The sequence below is a fragment of the Triticum aestivum genome, chromosome 6B, assembly GCF_018294505.1.
Source record: "Triticum aestivum cultivar Chinese Spring chromosome 6B, IWGSC CS RefSeq v2.1, whole genome shotgun sequence".
NCBI lineage: Eukaryota > Viridiplantae > Streptophyta > Magnoliopsida > Poales > Poaceae > Triticum > Triticum aestivum.
The window spans coordinates 398,067,719-398,086,915 of NC_057810.1; the positions used below are offsets into that span (position 1 = coordinate 398,067,719).

A 19,197-nucleotide genomic window follows, 5' to 3' on the forward strand; every position below is an offset into this window, starting at 1 on the left:
TTTTTTTGTTTTGTTTTCTGTTCTATTTAGTTTAGGGCAATTAAGTATTTTATAAAATTGTTTCTTCTACACCATAATTACCTATGCCATATTTGGCACTGCCCGAACATTTTTGTTTTGATGTTTGAAAACTTTTGTTGTTTGTCATATTTTGAATATGATTTTTGAACCGGTTTTGAACTAATGAAAGATTAGCAACAGTAACGAAGGTGACGTGGCATCATTAGCAGGGTTTCACTGTAGCTTACTTATCTGGGCGTTACACATCCTCTCGCCCCCCTCTCTCTCCTACGCACCCACAGCTGCCACCCTCTCCCTCCCTCAGATCTCGATCCGACCTAGATCGACGCTGCCACCCCTCTCTAACCCTAGCTTCCCGTCGCTGGTGGCAGCGCCCTCCCTCACTCGCCCTCTCCTCCTTCCCTCCTCACGGTCGCCTCCACCATGCCACAAACCCCGGCGACGGCCTCGTGTAGATCCCACCCTGCTCCGCATCACCGCTCTCCCGGCCATCTCTCCGTTTCCCCATAGCCACACCTCATCCTCCTCCCCCTCCCCCGGTTCCGTCCCCAGCCCCGCCCGGATCCACCGTGCTTGTCCAGAATCGCCGCCCCCACCCCGCCGTCGATCTCGCCCATGGCTGCCGCCACCACCCCGCCGTCATCCTCGCCCACGACGGCCGCCCCCACCCCACCGTCGTCCTCGCCCATGGCGGCCGCACCACCCCGCCATCGACCTCGCCCCCGGCCAACGGCCTCCTCCATATCCTTCTGACCCCAAGGCTGAGGTTGTTCCCGTCTATCTCCCCTGTGTGGGCATGTACATCATCGGCAAGCGTGAGGAGGGGTTGTCGTAGTTGCTTCTTCGCCTTCCCCCATCTCACGTCCCCATTGCCTTGCCACGTCTCTCACCTTGCCCCTCTCCATGGTAAACTCTGGTCCTCCCATCTCCCCTGCTCTTTTAATTTCTTTTATCCTTAATGTTCTTCCTTTGATAAATCTAAGCCATGAATTTGCACATATCTTGCTAAATTTCGTGCTCTTATCTCTTCTATCTTGGTGGGTTTTTTTGTAGATGCATTGCAGAACTATTTCTGGAGGCCCTCGGCGCCGCATTAGATGTCGGATGGTCTCGACCGGATCCTGCTGCCCAACAAGGTGATTCTGCTTCTTTTTTCCTGGATGGAGACAACACTTTAGATCTTGCGTGTTAGTAAAAATACCGCTTGGATTCTTGCAACTATGAATAAAGGGATCAGCTCCAATTTTAAATCTGTCAATATGGCATATGCTTACAGCTTACCATTTGGATCAGGAATGTACCAAATTAAGTGCCAAATGTCCTGACCATAGTATATCAGTAGCGGCTAAAACTAACAGCACAGTGGAACATGGAATGAAGTATTCACTAACCATGGTTCCAGACAAGTTGATGTATGATCTGCAGGCTGAGATGTGCTTGATCTGGGTGATGAAGAAAATCATTCGGATTCCCACTGATTTTTCATGATTATTACAACCGGCTACTTCTGACGGATCATGCCATCTCTTGGACTACATATGTACTCCTTTATTATTGAGCAAATACTTTCCTTTGATTTTTTGCAAACCTCCTAGCCGTACTTTTTGTATCCTCTTTTTTGTGTTCTGCTGGCTGATGAGATGTGCATTACCTGGGTGATGAAGAAAATCGATGGGTCACGCCATCTCCTGAAGTACATTTGCACATTTTTACTACTTTAGACTGACTATACATGCATTCCTTCATTGGTTATGAAACTTATTGCTCATTGTGTTTTGTTGGGTTGAACTGCATGATTTCGGGTGATGAAGAAAATCGTTCGGATTCTCACTGATATTTCATGATTAGTGTAACCAGCTACTTCTGATGGATGATGGCATCTCCTGTATTACATTTTCACCGCTTTATGACTGGTCGTACATGCACTCCTTGTGTTGGTCGCAACCTTGTTGCTCTTTGTGTTATATTGGGTCTTTTTTATGCTTCTGCATGATGAAGAAAATTGTTCGGATTCCCACTGATACTTCATGATTATCACAACCAGCTACTTCTGACAGACCATGCCATTTTGTTCTTTTAAGAGATTTTGCTCTATTTTGGGTTTTAATTCATTCAATAGTTTGTTGGTGTTTATTTTCCTTTGAGCCTGTGATATTATCAAAATGTTTGCTACTCCTAATGGGTTTATCCCACTTGATGATCTTAACCACCAAAATCTCTAAGGCACTTAGTTCTAGTCTAATGTTATCAGTACAGTACATCCGTTGTTGCTAGTTTTTTTCATTATGAGCTGATGTTTGTGCATACCGTTTCTCATCACTCTATGGCCAAGTATTCAGGAGTTGGAGGAAAAGAGGAAGGAGAAGGACAAGATCTCCTACGACATGAGAAAGCAACTAGCGAAGCTCCGCGTCAAGGCTGAGAAGGCAGCCGAAAGAAGTTAGGATCTCACCTGGAGATCCTGGCCCCTATCAAATACTAAAGCTATCGTGCGCCATCAGTTTTGGGAAACCTCTGTCGTATTTTAAGTAGTTTGGTAACTCTGATAGTACAATCTGGTTGGTGAACCTTTGTTATGCATGCAGTTCTGCGACACTCATTTGAAATTTTCTACATGGCGAACTGTTTCATTTATCAAATGTGTGCATTTGGAAATTCTAGTGGACGTCGTTTTTCTCTTTGCTATGGCCTTTGCAGTCCCTTGTTATGACCTATCGTGGGAAATTTTTAAGCGTGTTTTCCCTTTGTACATGTCGTTTTGGGCCATCATAGTTGTCTCTACACCAAGTTGGTAAAGTCTACTTTCACTGCGGCAAGTTCCATTTGAGCTCTGTATGTTTAATGTACATCGCATGTGTGTGTTTGATGTTGATGTCGCTTGTGGTTTTGCAGGGTTCTGAGGCTGCAGCCTGGGCACAGGTACTGCCTCCTCGGCCAGCTCTCCAAGGAGGTTGGATGGAACTACGCTCAAACCATCAGGTTGAGCTATTTCATTGTGTTGTTTCTTGCTGTTTCTTCAGTGCTCACTGGTTGCTAGTGTTAGACTGCTACCAGTGGGTTAAGATTAGTCTTTAGTGCTCACTAGTTGCTAGTGTAATCATTCCATGAAAGTTCAACCTGATTTGCTATGAATCAATGTGTGCCGGTCGGCTACATGCAACATTGTATGGTCTTCCGACAGCTGAGCTAGGAAGTTGTAGACGTGATTGGCAGTAGCTAATTACAAAGAGTAGAAATCAGTATCCTATGTTAATTAGTGTGGTGCATGCCATTGAACGGATCCTGAAATGTGGTTAGTTATGCTTGTCAACCAAGCTGCACATTATGTACTGCCATCATATAAATGTCTGCCATGTTCTTCATCTCCCCTCCCTCTAATTCCTCTTGCCTGCGTTTTGTTTTGTGTATCAGATCTGTAGAAGCTGCCGCTGCCGTTGCCGCTGTTGCAGGTGGAACAAGAAGAAGCCCTCATGGCTGCTGCACATCTGAAGTGGCGAGCGCCACCCCATTTTTTTGGTACTATGAAGTGTTAGTTGGTACTGTGAAGTGTTAGCTGATGGTTGATTAGTCTGTTAATGCAAGTATTATTACATGCTATGAATATATACTGCAATCCTATTTTTTGTGTGAAAACTGTACTAGTTATCTACAATACAAGCTAGACATGAACCGGCTCTTCTACTAAAGGAACATGGTATAAATTTAGACCTCGTGTGTGATGCTACAAATTCAGACATATTACCTTTGTGATCTGAGAAGTTGATGCCATATTTAAGGTTTTGGAGATGTACTGTTTATTTACTTATGTGATCAGCACCCCAATCCCATGGTCCTCTATTTGGAGCAGCAAATCAAAGCTTGTTTGCTGCAGTTTATTTTATACACTTCCTTTTGTAACATCAACAAATAAAATCAGTTGTTTGCATCAGATTTGATCATTCTCACTTATTAGTTGAGTTCTAAGTATGTAGTATCTTTAGTTCTCTTGTTATATTATAGTCAGAATTATACCGTGCGACTGAATCATGTGTTATTTAGTTGGCTGAGCAGTATCTTTAGTTTTCTAATGATTGTTCAACTCTCAATTCTGAATAAATAAGTAGCTGACTCTATTTGTTCTTTATTTCTTCAGGGCTGCGACTTGATGGTCATGCTGCTGTTTTGCTCTGCTTGATAATTCCAATCAGATCATTGTCCACACTATCATCATCAGGTCTTGATTCCCTTTATTCTCTCCTGCCTTGTGATGTTAGTCCGTGTGGGCTTACTAGTATTGTTATATGCTGTCAGTTGAATGGATGGTCGTGGTAGTAGAATAGAATAGTACCTATAGGTTAGTATTGTTGCTGCCTAACATGAACAAGAGGTTAACGTGTTGCTGTCAAGTTGTTGGAATTTTTGCTATGCCTTGCTTAATGTTTAACGAACTGAAGCATTTGGGCATGTACCTATAATTGTCCCCATATTTTTTATTGGCAATAATTTAACTCCTGATGTATCTCACTAATAGTTTATGTACAGAAGATCTAATGTTGTTGAGGATGCTGGTGCTACGACAGAAGATCAAGGAAGCCTCGAGATGTGCACCATAGTTTTAGTTGATGTTGCTAGTTTGCCACCATGTTTTGAATATTTGATGTTGTTGATGTTGCTACTTTGCCACCGTGTATATGCTGTTGGACATGCAAACATGTATGTGATGTTGTGAATATTTGAGCGAATGATTCTGTATTTAATAATTTAATAGAGAATTATTTATTTATTTTTCTGTTGAAATGTGTAAAATTGAAATCTGTGAATGAGAAACACCAAAAATGTTCTACTGGACCAAGTAATATTTCAGGTTTAAAAAGGCTATGGCCCAAACAATAATGGACTGGAATGTTGTGCAACGGAATGCAAAATGTCCTAGGCCTAGAAAATAAAAAGGCTGAATAGTAGGGCTTGGCCCATGTAGCTAGCAAAAATTAACAGAAAATATATATATATATATATATATATATATATATATATATATAAGGCTGAATTGTTGGGCCTGGCCCATGTAAAACACCCAATTGGACCGGGCCGATTCTAATTTTTGACCTTCTCAATTGGTCGCAAATTTGCCACGTCAGATTGCCATGTCGGATCCGACGTGGCCTGGGCAGACAGCCAGTGACCAAAACAAAAGGTCATGGGCTCAACGACCTTCTGTTTTGGTCGTAAACGTCTACGACCTTCTCACAGAGAAGGTCGTTAATGTCAGTTTACAACGGTCAGCTTTTGACCTTCTGTTTTTGGTCATAAAAAGGTCACAAATGGAAAATAATGACCATTCAGTGACCAATAGTGGTGGTCACAAGTTGACATATTTCTTGTAGTGAGCCTTGGCAGCTTCAAAGTCCGCCCACGTAGTTGTGAGGTCGCGAGCGGCGATGAACTCGGCACAGCGGGATTCCATTGCTTCCCTACCATTTTGTGTGCGGTCGTGGGTAGCGAGGAACTTGGCACCGCAGGATGCCATCGCTTCTTTACCGGTTAGTGTGTGGCACGATGGCATGAATGATGCTTGGTGAGAGCTCTGGGGCGGAGTGGCCGGACAACCATATATAGTGCATTGGTTTGTCAAGAGCTCAAGGACAGAAGATGAAGGAAATTTGGATTTCCCTTCAATATTGGTCATTTATTACCGAGTAAAATGCATTGGCGGTCATCGAACTTGTCTTGATAGCTCACTTTGATCATTGTATACGAGATATGGTGATTATACGGTCACAGGCTTAGCGTATAGCTCCGTATTTGTCTGCTTGACCAGTCAAACAGTCCGCATGTGCCTCATTAGCTCGTGTTCTGTATCTATCTATCTATGCGGGCCTACCTGTCTGTGGAGAAAGAAATATAAACCAAAATTATGCGTATGTGAGGAATCAAACCACAGACTCATCACTGCAATGCACACTCGTCAACCAAATGAAAATGAAATACTTTGCGTTGAATGCACAAACCAATTTTTTAATATTATATGTGATGCACACATTAGCGCACACTGTCCATAGACGCAAGTAGCATGTACGCGCTCACACTCATGCTATCAAACCATGCTAATGCATGCACGTCGCACTCTTAGTCAAAGTCCTACTCATGGCACAAGACAAACGGCAAGCCCGTCACCTATGCGCCCCGGAGGTGCCTAACATTACTGTTTAGACGTTTGCAGGCGGCCTCCGCGAACACCGAGCATGTATTCACTTGGCTCAATGCCAACGTCATACTTGTGATTGGGCCCCGAGCTGCTTGACATAGCCATGGCTCTGCACACGACGTGATGACGTGACTCGGCGCCTTGCTCATGTATATCACGCATCACAATGACAATCTATAAAACAACCTAGCTAGGGAGGGTACTATGGTACCTATATCTGTATCGTGAGCGACCGATCATAGTGCCACTGCAAACAAGTGTGTGTTTGATCGATTCGTCCATTATTCGTAAGTTATGCATGGTTGTGTGGTGCCTAATGGTGGTCGTCGAAGGCTAGCTGGCGACAAGAGCGTTTACATGGACGCCTAGTTGTGTATATGTGTCGCATACGCTTCAAAGGCTCGTCATCCATGAGTTCACATTTTACCACCACGCCAGTGTCTAACCACCCTGGCCTACGGAAACCCCTTCCATCACCAGCGCGCGCTTCCCGCCTGAAACGGTCACCACGGATCCAGAACGTCAATGCCGCATTCACGCCCGACGCGACCTTTGACTAGCGCTGGTATTGCAGCAGCGCGATGACCAAGAGAGCGCCACCCGCGCAGCATCCCTGTGCAAGCGACTGCTCCATGTTAACGACACCACGGCCATATGTCTGTCCACCGCCCACATTAATGACACGCGGCTGCCGATGAACCTACTACGGCGCCAGCCGTCCATCCGTCTGCTGTGGCTCATTAACATTCGCCCGCTATATTAACTTCATCCCCAGCTCCCAGCCATAGGCAAAGACCCACAGTCATTCTCCTCCGGTCGCTTCCTTCTATCGGCACCACTCCAACCATGGCCTCCTGGCGCTCCAAAGCTCTCCTGGACGTACAGTCGCAGGAGGAGACGAAGGACATTGGTGGCTCCACTCCGGGCGCGCTCCAAAGCTCTCTTGGACGTACTGTCGCAGGAGCAGACAAAGGACATCGCTGGCTCCCCCCCCCCCGGCCGCCCTCCGCCGCCATGACCCCAAACCCGACGCACATGCGTGGGCGCAGCCGACAGCGATGAAGAGTAGTACATGGTAGGTCGCCGCCACTCTGGTTCCAGGAAGGCCACTGCTTCTCCACTCAGTCGACGCCAAGTTTGGTGGCGTAAACATCGGTGGCCAATTAGCCGCTTGACGGCAACGTGGAGGCAGAAATCTTCATAACCATGTGCTCCGTAGGAGGAGCTTATCGAGGCGGAGCTGGACAAAGCTGAGGTGGATAAGGAGAAGGCAAAGGGAATAGCCGGAGCGTCAGGTCTCGGGGCTCATGGCCGGATATGGTGGTTGGGAGCCGGCGATCGTTTAGATTAGGTTTACAGTAGGTTTTAATATGGTTTGTGTGAAATATGTAATGAATTTTGTCCAGTTTATAGTAAAAGTTTTCGAAATGTAATCAATTTCATCCGGTTAATTTGAAATTTGCTTTGTTTGCACTGTAGCACGTCATACCACTCAAACTAGCCCGCCTAACATGCGGGAAAGCCCCGTCCTCGTCATTTTGTTCTAGATTCTATCGATCTATCGCATGAAAATTTTATGCTTTGCAAGTTCAAACGGAAAAGGCGGCACACTTATAGCACACCTGCTACGTTCGCATCGCAACCCCGATAGTCCGGCTCGCACCCCGCTCACCAGAGGGGACACGCGTTGTCTTGCATTTTCACCGACATGTGGGACTGCAATTGAATAAACCGTTGATAGCCAAAATCTAATTGCTCGGCGGGCGTCGGCTGAGAAGAGAGAGACGAGGGAGGGAGAATAGATCGCCTGCCCGCCGCGCACAGACACCAAGAAATATGGTAATAATGTGAGGTGGGCCATGGGGGAGTCCGGACCGCTTCCAAGCCCGCCTCTGACCGCGCTGGCCCACCAAAAACCCCTCCCCCATCCCACGCGTGCTCCCCCCTCAGACACCAGCTGCCCACATTCATAGCAAGTAGGTAGTACACTACTGGCCTATAAGCCCGCTTATGTGGAGGGGAGAGAGAGGCATTGACAAAGTCAAGGAGTGGGCTCTACAAGAGCCCGTCTCTACACATGCTGCAAGGTATAAAAAAAACTAATTCTAAAAAAAGAGGTATAAAAAAACAACTGTGTCTAAAAAAGAAGGTAACAACATCTGAGAGGAAATAGATAGAAAGTGAGAAAAAGTTGTAACCTTATAGCCAACCTTATAATCAACACTATGGTACATGAGGAAGGAGGGAGTTGTGCACATGCCAAGTTCACTGGGCTTCCGTGTTTCACACTCCTCCGTCATAACAGTGGAGACAATAGCTTTCATAAAAATAAACAATGAATACTTGTTGCTCATCCTTGATATTGAAAAGAATACTTTCATTCACCGACATGTGGGACGTCGACCATCCTGGTCTACCTGCCATTCAGAAAATTATCCTGGTCCATCCCGGTCGTAGCGCAGGCCCAACCTTTCCCACTTTAAGTTGGTCGGGCGAAGGAACCGTCATGACTTCGTTGAATTCCGCTTCTTCAAGAAAACTTACTGTACCCACAATACTGCAACCACACGCGAAGACTGGACGACACTGTAGGACGTCATATCACTAAAACCCACTAGGCCAACCTAGCCCGCCTAGGATTTGCATGTCTCTGTACTGCTATGATTTTTTGTTCTAAAAAAATATCCTTTGTCAATCTAACGATTAGGAGTAGAAAGAGGGTCTTTCTCTCTCTCTCTCTCTCTCTCTCTCTCTCTTGATCTCTCTCCATCCCACAACCCCTCTAGCACATGTACATACTCTCTGTAGCCACTCCGAAAGTACGACGTCACTACACATTCACGCTTCCAACAAAAAATTACACATTCACGCATGTTACAAGTACTTGCCAATTTTGCTGGCTATTAACATGAGGCCTCCTTTGGTTTAGAGGAATCTTGTAGGAATTTCAAAGGATAGGATTTCTACAGGAAAAATTTCTGTAGAGCCTTTTGGTTTATAGGAATGGAATCATATTCCTAGGAGGAATTCTTCCTATCCTCCAAATTTCATAGGAAAATAAACATTAACCTAGACTCAATGGAAAAAATCCTATGATGTGAATCAAAGGGAATCTACTTTCCTATTCCTACTCGTAGGATTTAAGATACATGTCATCTCATTTCCTATGACTTTCCTATTACTATGATTTTCCTACCCTATGAACCTAATGAGGCCTGAATGTATACGTGAACCAACTATTTGAGTTTTATGTGAATTAATGTATAATTGTGGACTATTGTTTGATGCATCGCTAAGCCCACAATTTTAGGAGCTTGGGATATTGGCCGATCGATGACGGATCATGCCTATAAGCGTAAGATGTCCACATGAATTGATCTCCGAGGCGATGTCCACATGACGGAGCGCTACATCAAAAATGATCTCTGTGGTGTTGTCCATAGGACGGACCGCAACATCAGAATCATCAAGGACGTCCACCGACACCTGCACAACCCTAATATATTAGCAAGCACATTGAAAATAATCAAAACCCACAACTAAGGTAAGCCATTTTTTTACCTTCTGCAGCTCACTAGGGGATCCCATCCCTCCCGGGGCCATCACCTTGCCAGGGAAATACTGCTTCTCAACGATAACTATCTCCTCAAACTCGGCCTTGAGCCTCTCATAGGTGGCCATTAGTGTTTCTGGGGCGGGCACAGTGGGGCCCTTGTTGTTCTTCCAGCTTTCTTTGAGGAGTTTGTCCGCCAATGTCATTAACTCTTTGGCCAATGATGGTTTCTTGGAGTTCTTCGTATTCATGGGTTGGCCCGCCGACATGGCCAACTCGTTGGTCGGTGCTTGCTTCCTGGAGATCTCTGCCTCGGGTGGGTTGTCCACCAGCAACTCTTTGCCTAGTGCTCCAGGATCCATCAATAAACTGACAAACAAAAAGCAATCGAAAGGAAACCACAATCGCAATGAAAACAGGAAAAGAATATGCTGTGAGAATCAGTCGGTACTTGGCAAAATGAAGATTCTTGGAATGAAAATATAGTAGCATCACTGATTCGCCTACCTTTCCTTCGTCGGTACAGAAGAAAAATGGCAGAAGTGAGTAGCCCGGATTGAGGTTTTCTTCAAGGGAAGAAAGGGCTTCAACAAGCAATCCAATGAAATGTTGGTTGCTTCATCTAGTCCAACTTCGAGGCCAATTTACCACTGCTGGTAAAGGTGTGGGTTTTGTGATATGACGGGTCATAATGGCCACACCAGGGTGACCAGTGAGTCTCGACTGTAGCACCTCGCTGTGATTTGGTGGATGGCACGTGGGCCCGGATGCTTTGATGTCCCGCATGTAGATAGAGTGGCTAGTCATGTACAGTACCCCGTCCTAGTTTATTGGTCCCTATGATAAATCTATGCCAAATTTTGACTATCAATTTAACTAAAAAAATATTCATGCATGCCACAAAAAATTACATCATTGAAAACTATATTCAAATACGAACCAAAGGATATAATTTTTGTTAACATGCACTAACGTTTTGTCAATTAAATCTTTGGTCAATATTTAGCACAAATTACAAAGGGGCCCAATAAATATTGTACTCTCACATCTTTTAGGATACTCCCACATAGAAGATATAAATAATAATGCATGTTGGTGTAGCCCACGTTTTCGATAATTTCAGCCATGGGCTTGTTCACAAATTTTACGAGACGGTGGTTGTTCAGTTAATGGAGGGTATAGTACCAGACTTGAATGATACAAAGTGCGACCTGGCACACCATAACACCACTTGGAATAAGCGGGTAGCTATCTCAAAAAAATCAACAACTGAAAAAAAATGGCGACCTGGCACATACACAATTTTAAACGATTGTTTTGATGGAGAGAAAAAAGAAAACTACCCCACTATGTGTGTGTGTGTGTGTCTATATATATATATAGGCAGGAGCCTCTATGCTTGCTTGCTAGGGTTGCTCTATTCACACACTCTCATCCTCTCCAGATCTAAACAAGATAGCAGTGGTAAATACTGTCTTTCTGTCCTCACCGACAGATCTAGACGTATCCCCCTCCGCCGACGAAGGGGAGCAGGGGCAGCGTTTAGGCCGTCGTCGACAGCAAGGGAGGAGGCCCACTATCGGCCGCACTGTTATCTCTGGTCGAGCGCCGGCACAGGAGGTCCTCCGATCCCTTCATCGCTGCCCTAGTGTGGGTGGATCTGGCCTCCCGCTCCCCACCTATCTACATCCCGATGACCTTCAGGTATATCGTCCTTTGAACCATCCTAGCTCTACTTCCCCAGCTCGCTACATTGCTACATGTGCATAATTTACTACCTCTCAGCCCCTCTTGGTCGGATGGTCCAACGTCACCTAATTTTTTTTCTATTGTTACACATAAAGCTACTTCATGGAGTCGAGTCTTGTACTTGGTTTAAACAAAAAATAAAGGGCAGAAAATTAGTATGTACATCGGACTTGGTACAAACAGGAAGGAGATGGGTGAAAGTAGTACAGACTGGTCATCCAACCCATCTCTTGGTCGAAAAGGGAAATATAGGGAAAATTCTTTACACAGTGGTATGACCAGGACTAGATTTGCTATCCACACATAGTAGGTGGCTAGAGTGAACAAAAATGGGACCAACCCAGATATGTTTCTTGGATGTTTGTTTCTCGGGGAAAAAAACTCTGAATCACCACTTTATGCCCCGGTTTAGGTACATGGTGCTGGACTGCTGGTGCACCCACTGTCCCATGCCCTTATAGCAAATATTTAGCTGTTCTTAATCTAATGCCCCAGGTAATTTTTTGAGACTCTGTATGTTTCCTCTGTTGCTTCTTGTGCAAACAGGGATATCCATTTCACCTCGTTGCTACTGCGACCTTTTGGTGCACTGCACAAAACACTTCTTAAAAAAAGTGACTTTTGTACTGTTTAACTAGAATGTCAGAATGAAAACTTTGGTTCATTTCGGTGGAACCGCACAAAGGGAGGTCTGTGTTCCAATCTTCATCATCCAAATTGGCACCATAACCTTCCATTAGGTAAGAATGATATTTAATGCATGTGTTCATCTCTATTTTGGACTGCCATGAGAAAATAATGTTTACTAGTACACTTGTATTCCGTCACTGACAAAACCAGTTCTGAAATAGAAGGCCAATCATGTACTTGGTTCCAGCAACTGGTGAGGAGAAAGAGAAAGAGAAATAGAGCATGATGACAAAGAAGAAGAAGAAGAAGGAGGAGGAGGAGGAGGAAATGAACAAGATCACACGATGGTACCGTCCTATGTTATCCTAACATCTTGCTAGTGGTATTGTATTGATGTGTTGCTACTAGTCTTAATTTACATGGAAAACTAGCAAGATGCTCGTCCGTTACACATAACATTGAGATGCACTTAACAGCAAGCTCACCAACTCTATTTTTTGTAAGAGTATAAGAGTAATAGATAATAGAGTAGAGATAGATAGAGAAATGCAGCAGAGTAGTACTTGGATTAACGATACATCATACTAATTAACCGGATTCTTGATGCATGCATGACCCAGCTCTACACGATCAATAGTGCCAAGGTGATCTTGTTGAAGCCGAGGCCTCAGTCGAGGCCATTCAAGGGCTCCAGCAACGTCTCCCTTACATGTGAGACGATCCTCCAGGAAGCCCTTCAACTTCTGCTCACTCTCCTGCAAGGTCACTTGATTAATCAGGAGTACTTAAGTAGCACTAATTTATTGCTCCCTAATTTTCCTGTCGGAGTTAAATGAATCTTTAGTAGCACCCTATGCTAAATCATGTACATGTATATCTGTGTCTGTGGAGGTGAATCATGGATGAGACAACTTAGTTCACACAATTATTTTCATGAAGTTTTAAATTGATTTGGTATTTAGATTCACGTTCGACCTTTCGGTCTCAAGTGTTCCGAGGTCATATCTGTATATGCTAGGTTCGTCAAGTTTAACCCGAGTATTCCATGTGCGCAAAACTGGCTTGCACCCGTTGTATTTGAACGTAGAGCCTATCACACCCGATCATCACGTGGTGTCTCAGCATGAAGAACTTTCACAACGGTGCATACTCGGGGAGAACGCTTATATCTTGAAATTTTAGTAAGGGATCATCTTATAATGCTACCGCTGTACTAAGCAAAATAATATACATAAAAGATAAACATCGCATGCAGTCAAAATATGTGACATGATATGGCCATCATCATCTTGTGCTTTTGATCTCCATCACCAAAGCAACGTCATGATGTCCATCGTCACTGGCTTGATACCTTGATCTCCATCGTAGCGTCGTGGTCATCTCGCCAACCATCGCTTCTACAACTATCGCTACCGCTTAGTGATAAATTAAAGCAAATACATGGCGATTGCATTTCATACAATAAAGCGACAACCATATGGCTCCTGCCAGTTGCCGATAACTTTTACAAAACATGATCATCTCATACAACAACTTATATCACATCATGCCTTTGACCATATCACATCACAACATACCCTGCAAAAACAAGTTAGATGTCCTCTACTTTGTTGTTGCAAGTTTTACGCGGCTGCTGCGGGCTTATAGCATGAACCGTACATACCTACGGCGCAAAAACCACAACGGTGATTTATCAAGTTTGCTTCTTTAACCTGCACAAGGACCGGCCATAGTCAAATTCGATTCAACTAAAGTTGGAGAAACAGACACCCGCCAGCCACCTTATGGAAAACTAGTTGCATGTCTGTCGGTGGAACCGGTATCATGAACGCGGTCACGTAAGGTGGGTCCGGTCCGCTTCATCCAACAATACCGCCGAATTGAAATAAGACGTTGGCGGTAAGCAGTATGACGATCACCACTGACAACTCTTTGTGTTCTACTCATGCATATCATCTACGCATAGACGTGGCTCTGATACCACTGTTGGGGAACGTAGCATGCAATTTCAAAATAAATCCTACACTCATGCAAGATCTATCTAGGAGATGCATAGCAACGAGAGGGGGAGAGTGTGTCCATGTACCCTCATAGACCGAGAGCGGAAGCATTAACTTAACGCGGATGATGTAGTCAAACATCTTCCCGAATCAACTGATCAAGTACCGAACATACGACACCTTCGAGTTCGGCACACGTTCAGCTCAATGACGCCCCTCAAACTCTTGATCCAGTAGAGGTACAAAGGATTCAATGGGTTCCGTCGGCACATCGACGTGGTGACAGATGGTGATTTAATCCGCACAGGGCTTCTCCTAAGCACTATGACAATATGACCAGTGGAGTAAACGGTGGAGGGGGGCACCACACACGGCTAAGAAACAACAGTTGTGTTTTGCGATGCCCCTTGCCCCCGTATATAAACAAGGAGAGGGAAGGAGGCCGGCCCTAGGGGGTGCGCCAAGTGGGGGGACTCGTACTAGGACTCATAGTCCTAGTCGGCTCCCCCCTTTCCTTCCAACGGAGGGGAAAAGTGAAACAGATGGAGAGGGAGAGGGAAAGGGGGCCCGCGCCCCCTCCCCTAGTCCAATTCGGACTCCCTATGGTGGGGCGCGCGCCACCTCCTCGTGGCATGCCTCTCCTCTCCCCTATGGCCCATATGGCCCATTAACTTTCCCGAGGGGGTTCCGGCAACCCCTCGATACTCCAAAAAATACCCGAACCTCTCCGGAACCATTCCGGTGTCCGAATATAACCTTCCAATATATCAATCTTTACCTCTCGACCATTTTGAGACTCCTCGTCATGTCCATGATCTCATTCGGGACTCCGAATAACCTTCGGCCACCAAAACACATAACTCATATAATATATATCGTCATCAGACGTTAAGCGTGCGGACCCTACGGGTTCGAGAACTATTTAGACATGACCGAGACACCTCTCCGGTCAAAAAACCAATAGGAGAACCTGGATGCTCATATTGGTTCCCGCATATTCTACGAAGATCTTTATAGGTCGAACTGCAATGTCAACATACGTTATTCCCTTTGTCATCGGTATGTTACATGCCCGAGATTCGATCATTGGTATCCTCATACCTAGTTCAATCTCTTTATCGACAAGTATCCCTACTCATTCCGTAGTGCATCATCCTGCAACTAACTCATTAGTCACATTACTTGCAAGGCTTCATATGATGTGCATTACCGAGAGGGCCCAGAGATACCTCTCCGATACTCGGAGTGACAAATCCTAATCTCGATCTTGGCCAACCCAACAAACACCTTTAGTGATAACTGTAGAGAATCTTTATAATCACCCAGTTACGTTGTGACGTTTCATAGCACACAAGGAATTCCTCCAGTGTTTGGGAATTGCATAATCTCATAGTCGGTGGAATATATATTTGACAAGAAGAAAGCAGTAGCAATAAAACTGAACGATCATTATGCTAAGCTAATGGATGGGTCTTGTCAATCACATCATTCCACGCCCTCCAGGCGCGCCCAGGTGGGTTGTCCCCACATGGTGGCCCCGTAGACCCTGAAACCAACGCTATAAAATCACATATTTCCAGAAAAAAATGAGGGAGAAAGAATTATTGCGTTTCACGAGATGGAGCCGCCACCTTCTCCTGTTCTTCATCGGGAGGCCAAATCTGGAGTCCTTTTCGGGCTCCAGAGAGGGGGATCTTCGATCTTCGTCATCACCAACCCTTCTCCATCGCCAATTCCATGATGCTCCCCACCGGAAGTGACTAATTCCTTTGGAGGCTCGTTGGTCGATGAGGAGTTGGATAAGATTCATCATGTAATCGAGTTAGTTTTGTTAGGGCCTGATCCCTAGTATCCATTATGTTATGAGATTGATGTTGCTATGACTTTGCCATGCTTAATGCTTGTCACTTTGGGCCCGAGTGCCATGATTTTAGATCTGAACCATTTATGTTATCACCATTATATCCATGTTCTAGATCTGATCTTGCAAGTTATAGTCACCTACTACGTGTCCGGCAACCCCGGAGTGACAATAGTCGGGACCAGTCTCGGTGATGATCGTAGTTTGAGGAGTTCATGTATTCATCGTGTGTTAATGCTTTTTTCCGGTTCTCTATTAAAAGAAGGCCTTAATATCCCTTAGTTTCCAATGGGACCCCACTGCCACGGGAGGGTAGGAGAAAAGATGTCACGCAAGTTCTTTCCATAAGCACGTATGACTAATTACAAAATACATACCTACATTATATTTATGAATTGGAGCTAGTGCCGTATAGCCCTAGGTTATGACTGTCTCATGATGAATATCATCCAATGAATCACCGATCCAATGCCTACGAATTTACCTTATATTGTTATTGCTAAGTTACTACTGCTACTACTGCTATCGTTACTGCTACAAAATCACTACTATCACTGTTACCATTACTGTTGCTGCTACCATTACTATCAAAACTATCATATTAATGTGCTACTGATCACTTTCCTGCAGATAATTAATCTCCAAGTATGATTGAATTGATAACTCAGCTGCTAATACTTGCAAGTATTCTTTGGATCCCCTTGTGTCGAATCTATAAATTTGGGTTGAATACTCTAGCCTCGAAAATTGTTACGATCCCATATACTTGTGGGTTATCATCGTCGAGGAGGCGTGACAACCGAGGCGGAGCTCATGGACACGCCAGAGGGGAAAGGGGGTGGCTGTGGCTACGGCAACAACGAGCGACGGCAACGGGCGCGCTCGGTGATCGTGTGGAAGAGAAAGCAGAGGAGGGGAGGAGCACGGGGAGAGTGAGAGAGGGTCGGGGTGGTGCGTGGCGACGTCTGGGGTATCCAGACCGACGAGGAGGCGCACAGACAGGGAGGAGGTGGCACGGCGTGTGGCCGCAGGCTCCGGGCACGCGCTCGGCGTCCTCCTGGCAGCAGCTTGAAGACGGCGGCATTGTGGGCCTCGTGGGCTGCTACTGTAATAGGCCGGCGTAAGTTTCTTCTCTCTCTCTCCCTTTGTCTTTCCTAATTCTTTCTTTTTTTCTAATTTTCTGCTGTTAGTTTTGATTTGATCTAAATACAAAATCAATTTAAAACTTCATGAAAATAATTGTGTGAACTAAGTTGTCTCATCCAAAGCCACACAACAATTTTTGGAATTATTGAACTTATATTTAATATATAATAAATATAGATCCAATACAAATAATTATTGAGTTGGCTCAAATGCCCAAAATAATTATTTCTGAGCTCCTAAAAATATGGACTTGAATTTTACCTCTCGCCAATATTTTCAGAGAGAATCAGGAACATTTTCTTGGACCTATTTGAAGCAATCTTTGTCTTGATCATTTCCAAAAATGATTTTGGAGGCTTTGCAAATTCCCTCAATTCCACTTTCACTTAAAATAAATATGATGCATGTATGCTCACAATGTAACTAATTACAAGCAAAATCTAGGGTTGTGACAGCTTCAACCTGGGGTTCCTCTAAGGAACCTCTTCAGAAGCCTCGAACTCCTCGGCGGAGTTCGAGCTGTCATCAGACAGGACCACCTTGGCCCTGCGTTGCTTCTTTGGGCTGAAGTGGTTGTTCCTCCTCGGCGTTTTCGACGCTGCCCTCTTCCTTGTTCGGGAGGAGTCCCTCTCCTCCCCGTCCTCTTCTTGCTGTCCCTCTATAACACCTGATTGTCATGCTACTGTAATATCCCCCTAATGGTTGCCATGTCATCATATTTACCTTGCTAAAATGCCACTTGCCCAAAAATCAAAGTCGAAGTCAAATTTAAATTTCAAATCAAATTTTTATTTCTCAAAACAGAGAGGCAAAATGTTCGAGATGCTGCAAATAATCCTCAAGTAATTGTCATGAAGAAATTGAATTAAATTGTATTTCTATTTTGTTCCTAGCAATATTTTAGTGAGGCAACATCCATTTAACTGACCTTTTCAATTTAAAGAAAATGGTTAAATGATTCCAAATGTTGTGAGACATTTTCTACAGCACCAAAATGTTGCAATGGAATTAGGTGCCAAGTTTCATATATAACAAAAATCATTTGATGGCCCAACCTAATACAAAATAGGATCTGAAAATACAAAGAAATGGAAAAGAGCGAAACGGACCTAAACTAAGGTGCCACTGGGCCATAAGTGGCCACACGGTCCAGCTCACCAAAACCTTCCCTTACCTCCCGCTACAAGAACAGAGGTGTGCGTGGCGCACATCCACGACGGCCATGGCCATGGATGCCCTCCAAGTCGCCCCCTGGGCTTATAACTACATCGATCAAAACCCTAGCCCCCACCTCGTCCAGGCCCCCCATCCCCCTTCGCCCCCTCCTCATCTGCTCGTATTCGAGCTCGAAAGCTCTGCGGTCACCACTGTCTCGCCCTTGTTACCGCAGCCACCATCATCGCCGTCTCTCAGGAGCACGTCCAGGAGGTCCACCAAGGTCGCCTTCGTCCGTTCCGGGCATCGATCCGAGCCGAGGCGATGCGTAGCCGTCACCATCTTCATCTTCTCCGCACGGCCACCACCACCTCATCGTCATTGCCGCTGCTCCGGGCCTCCCCCGTCCTCCTAACCTCGTCCGCAAGAACCAGGGTGAGCTCCTCCCTTGGATCCCTTTTTTCGTTCGATTTGGACGCCGTAGGCCGCCTTCACCGTATTGCCCGACTCGGGCGTACGCGTACATATGTGCGTGCGTGCTATGTGCTGCTACTATGCCTTGCAATGCTGCTGCTGCCTTGGCGCTGCTACTCTGCTTGTTGGCCGCTACTGCTGCCCCTTCTGTCGCTGGCCGATGCTTGCTATTGTTCGTAGGCGGCGTCGCTGCTGCTCCATCTACTATTGCCGCTAGCTCATGCCTCGCTCGCTATCGTTGCTACCTATCGCTACCGCTGCTGCTGGCTGCCCTCCACGACGTCGCGCCGCGCCAGGCCGGCTCCCCGCTCGCCCCCGCCCGACTGCCCGGGGCGCGCCCCTCCTGCCTGCAGTTCCTCGCCTTGCCGCTCGCGTCGTGCCTTGCCTCGCCGCTGGCCACCGCTGCCGCACCCCGCCGTTGGCC

At 45.5% G+C, this 19,197-nt stretch overlaps 1 protein-coding gene, 1 non-coding gene and 3 pseudogenes across 8 annotated transcripts; all 5 read left to right on the forward strand.

Annotated features, from left to right (window-relative positions):
* Positions 1–284: 284 nt before the first annotated feature.
* Positions 285–4,789, forward strand: LOC123137258 (uncharacterized). Of its 7 annotated transcripts, none has more exons than XR_006467974.1 (6): positions 285–927; positions 1,075–1,157; positions 2,361–3,000; positions 3,433–3,557; positions 4,154–4,234; positions 4,543–4,789. XR_006467974.1 is itself a non-coding variant. In XM_044556930.1 (6 exons), the coding sequence occupies exons 1-6, from the start codon at positions 925–927 to the stop codon at positions 4,549–4,551; spliced, it is 399 nt and encodes a 132-aa protein (XP_044412865.1). In that variant the 5' UTR covers positions 285–924; the 3' UTR covers positions 4,552–4,789. The 7 variants fall into 7 exon arrangements, 2 of the variants coding, with proteins under 2 accessions (XP_044412865.1, XP_044412864.1); XR_006467973.1 differs by having other exon boundaries at positions 3,433–3,537; positions 4,532–4,789; XR_006467972.1 differs by having other exon boundaries at positions 3,433–3,537.
* Positions 1,462–1,537, forward strand: LOC123140344 (uncharacterized; annotated as a pseudogene).
* On the forward strand, positions 1,818–1,893 carry LOC123140348 (uncharacterized; annotated as a pseudogene).
* Positions 2,005–2,080, forward strand: LOC123140347 (uncharacterized; annotated as a pseudogene).
* LOC123140287 (small nucleolar RNA SNORD24) lies at positions 2,165–2,247 on the forward strand. Its single transcript, XR_006469915.1, has one exon. It is a non-coding gene; the product is annotated as a small nucleolar RNA SNORD24 (small nucleolar RNA).
* Positions 4,790–19,197: the final 14,408 nt, after the last annotated feature.

What these genes read in the sequence shown, in the direction of transcription:
- LOC123137258 (XM_044556929.1), top strand. An exon ending in AACTACGCTCAAACCATCAG is followed by an intron (nt 3,001 to 3,432) that starts GTTGAGCTATTT and finishes TTTGTGTATCAG; the next exon opens with ATCTGTAGAAGCTGCCGCTG. An exon ending in GTACTATGAAGTGTTAGTTG is followed by an intron (nt 3,558 to 4,153) that starts GTACTGTGAAGT and finishes TTATTTCTTCAG; the next exon opens with GGCTGCGACTTGATGGTCAT.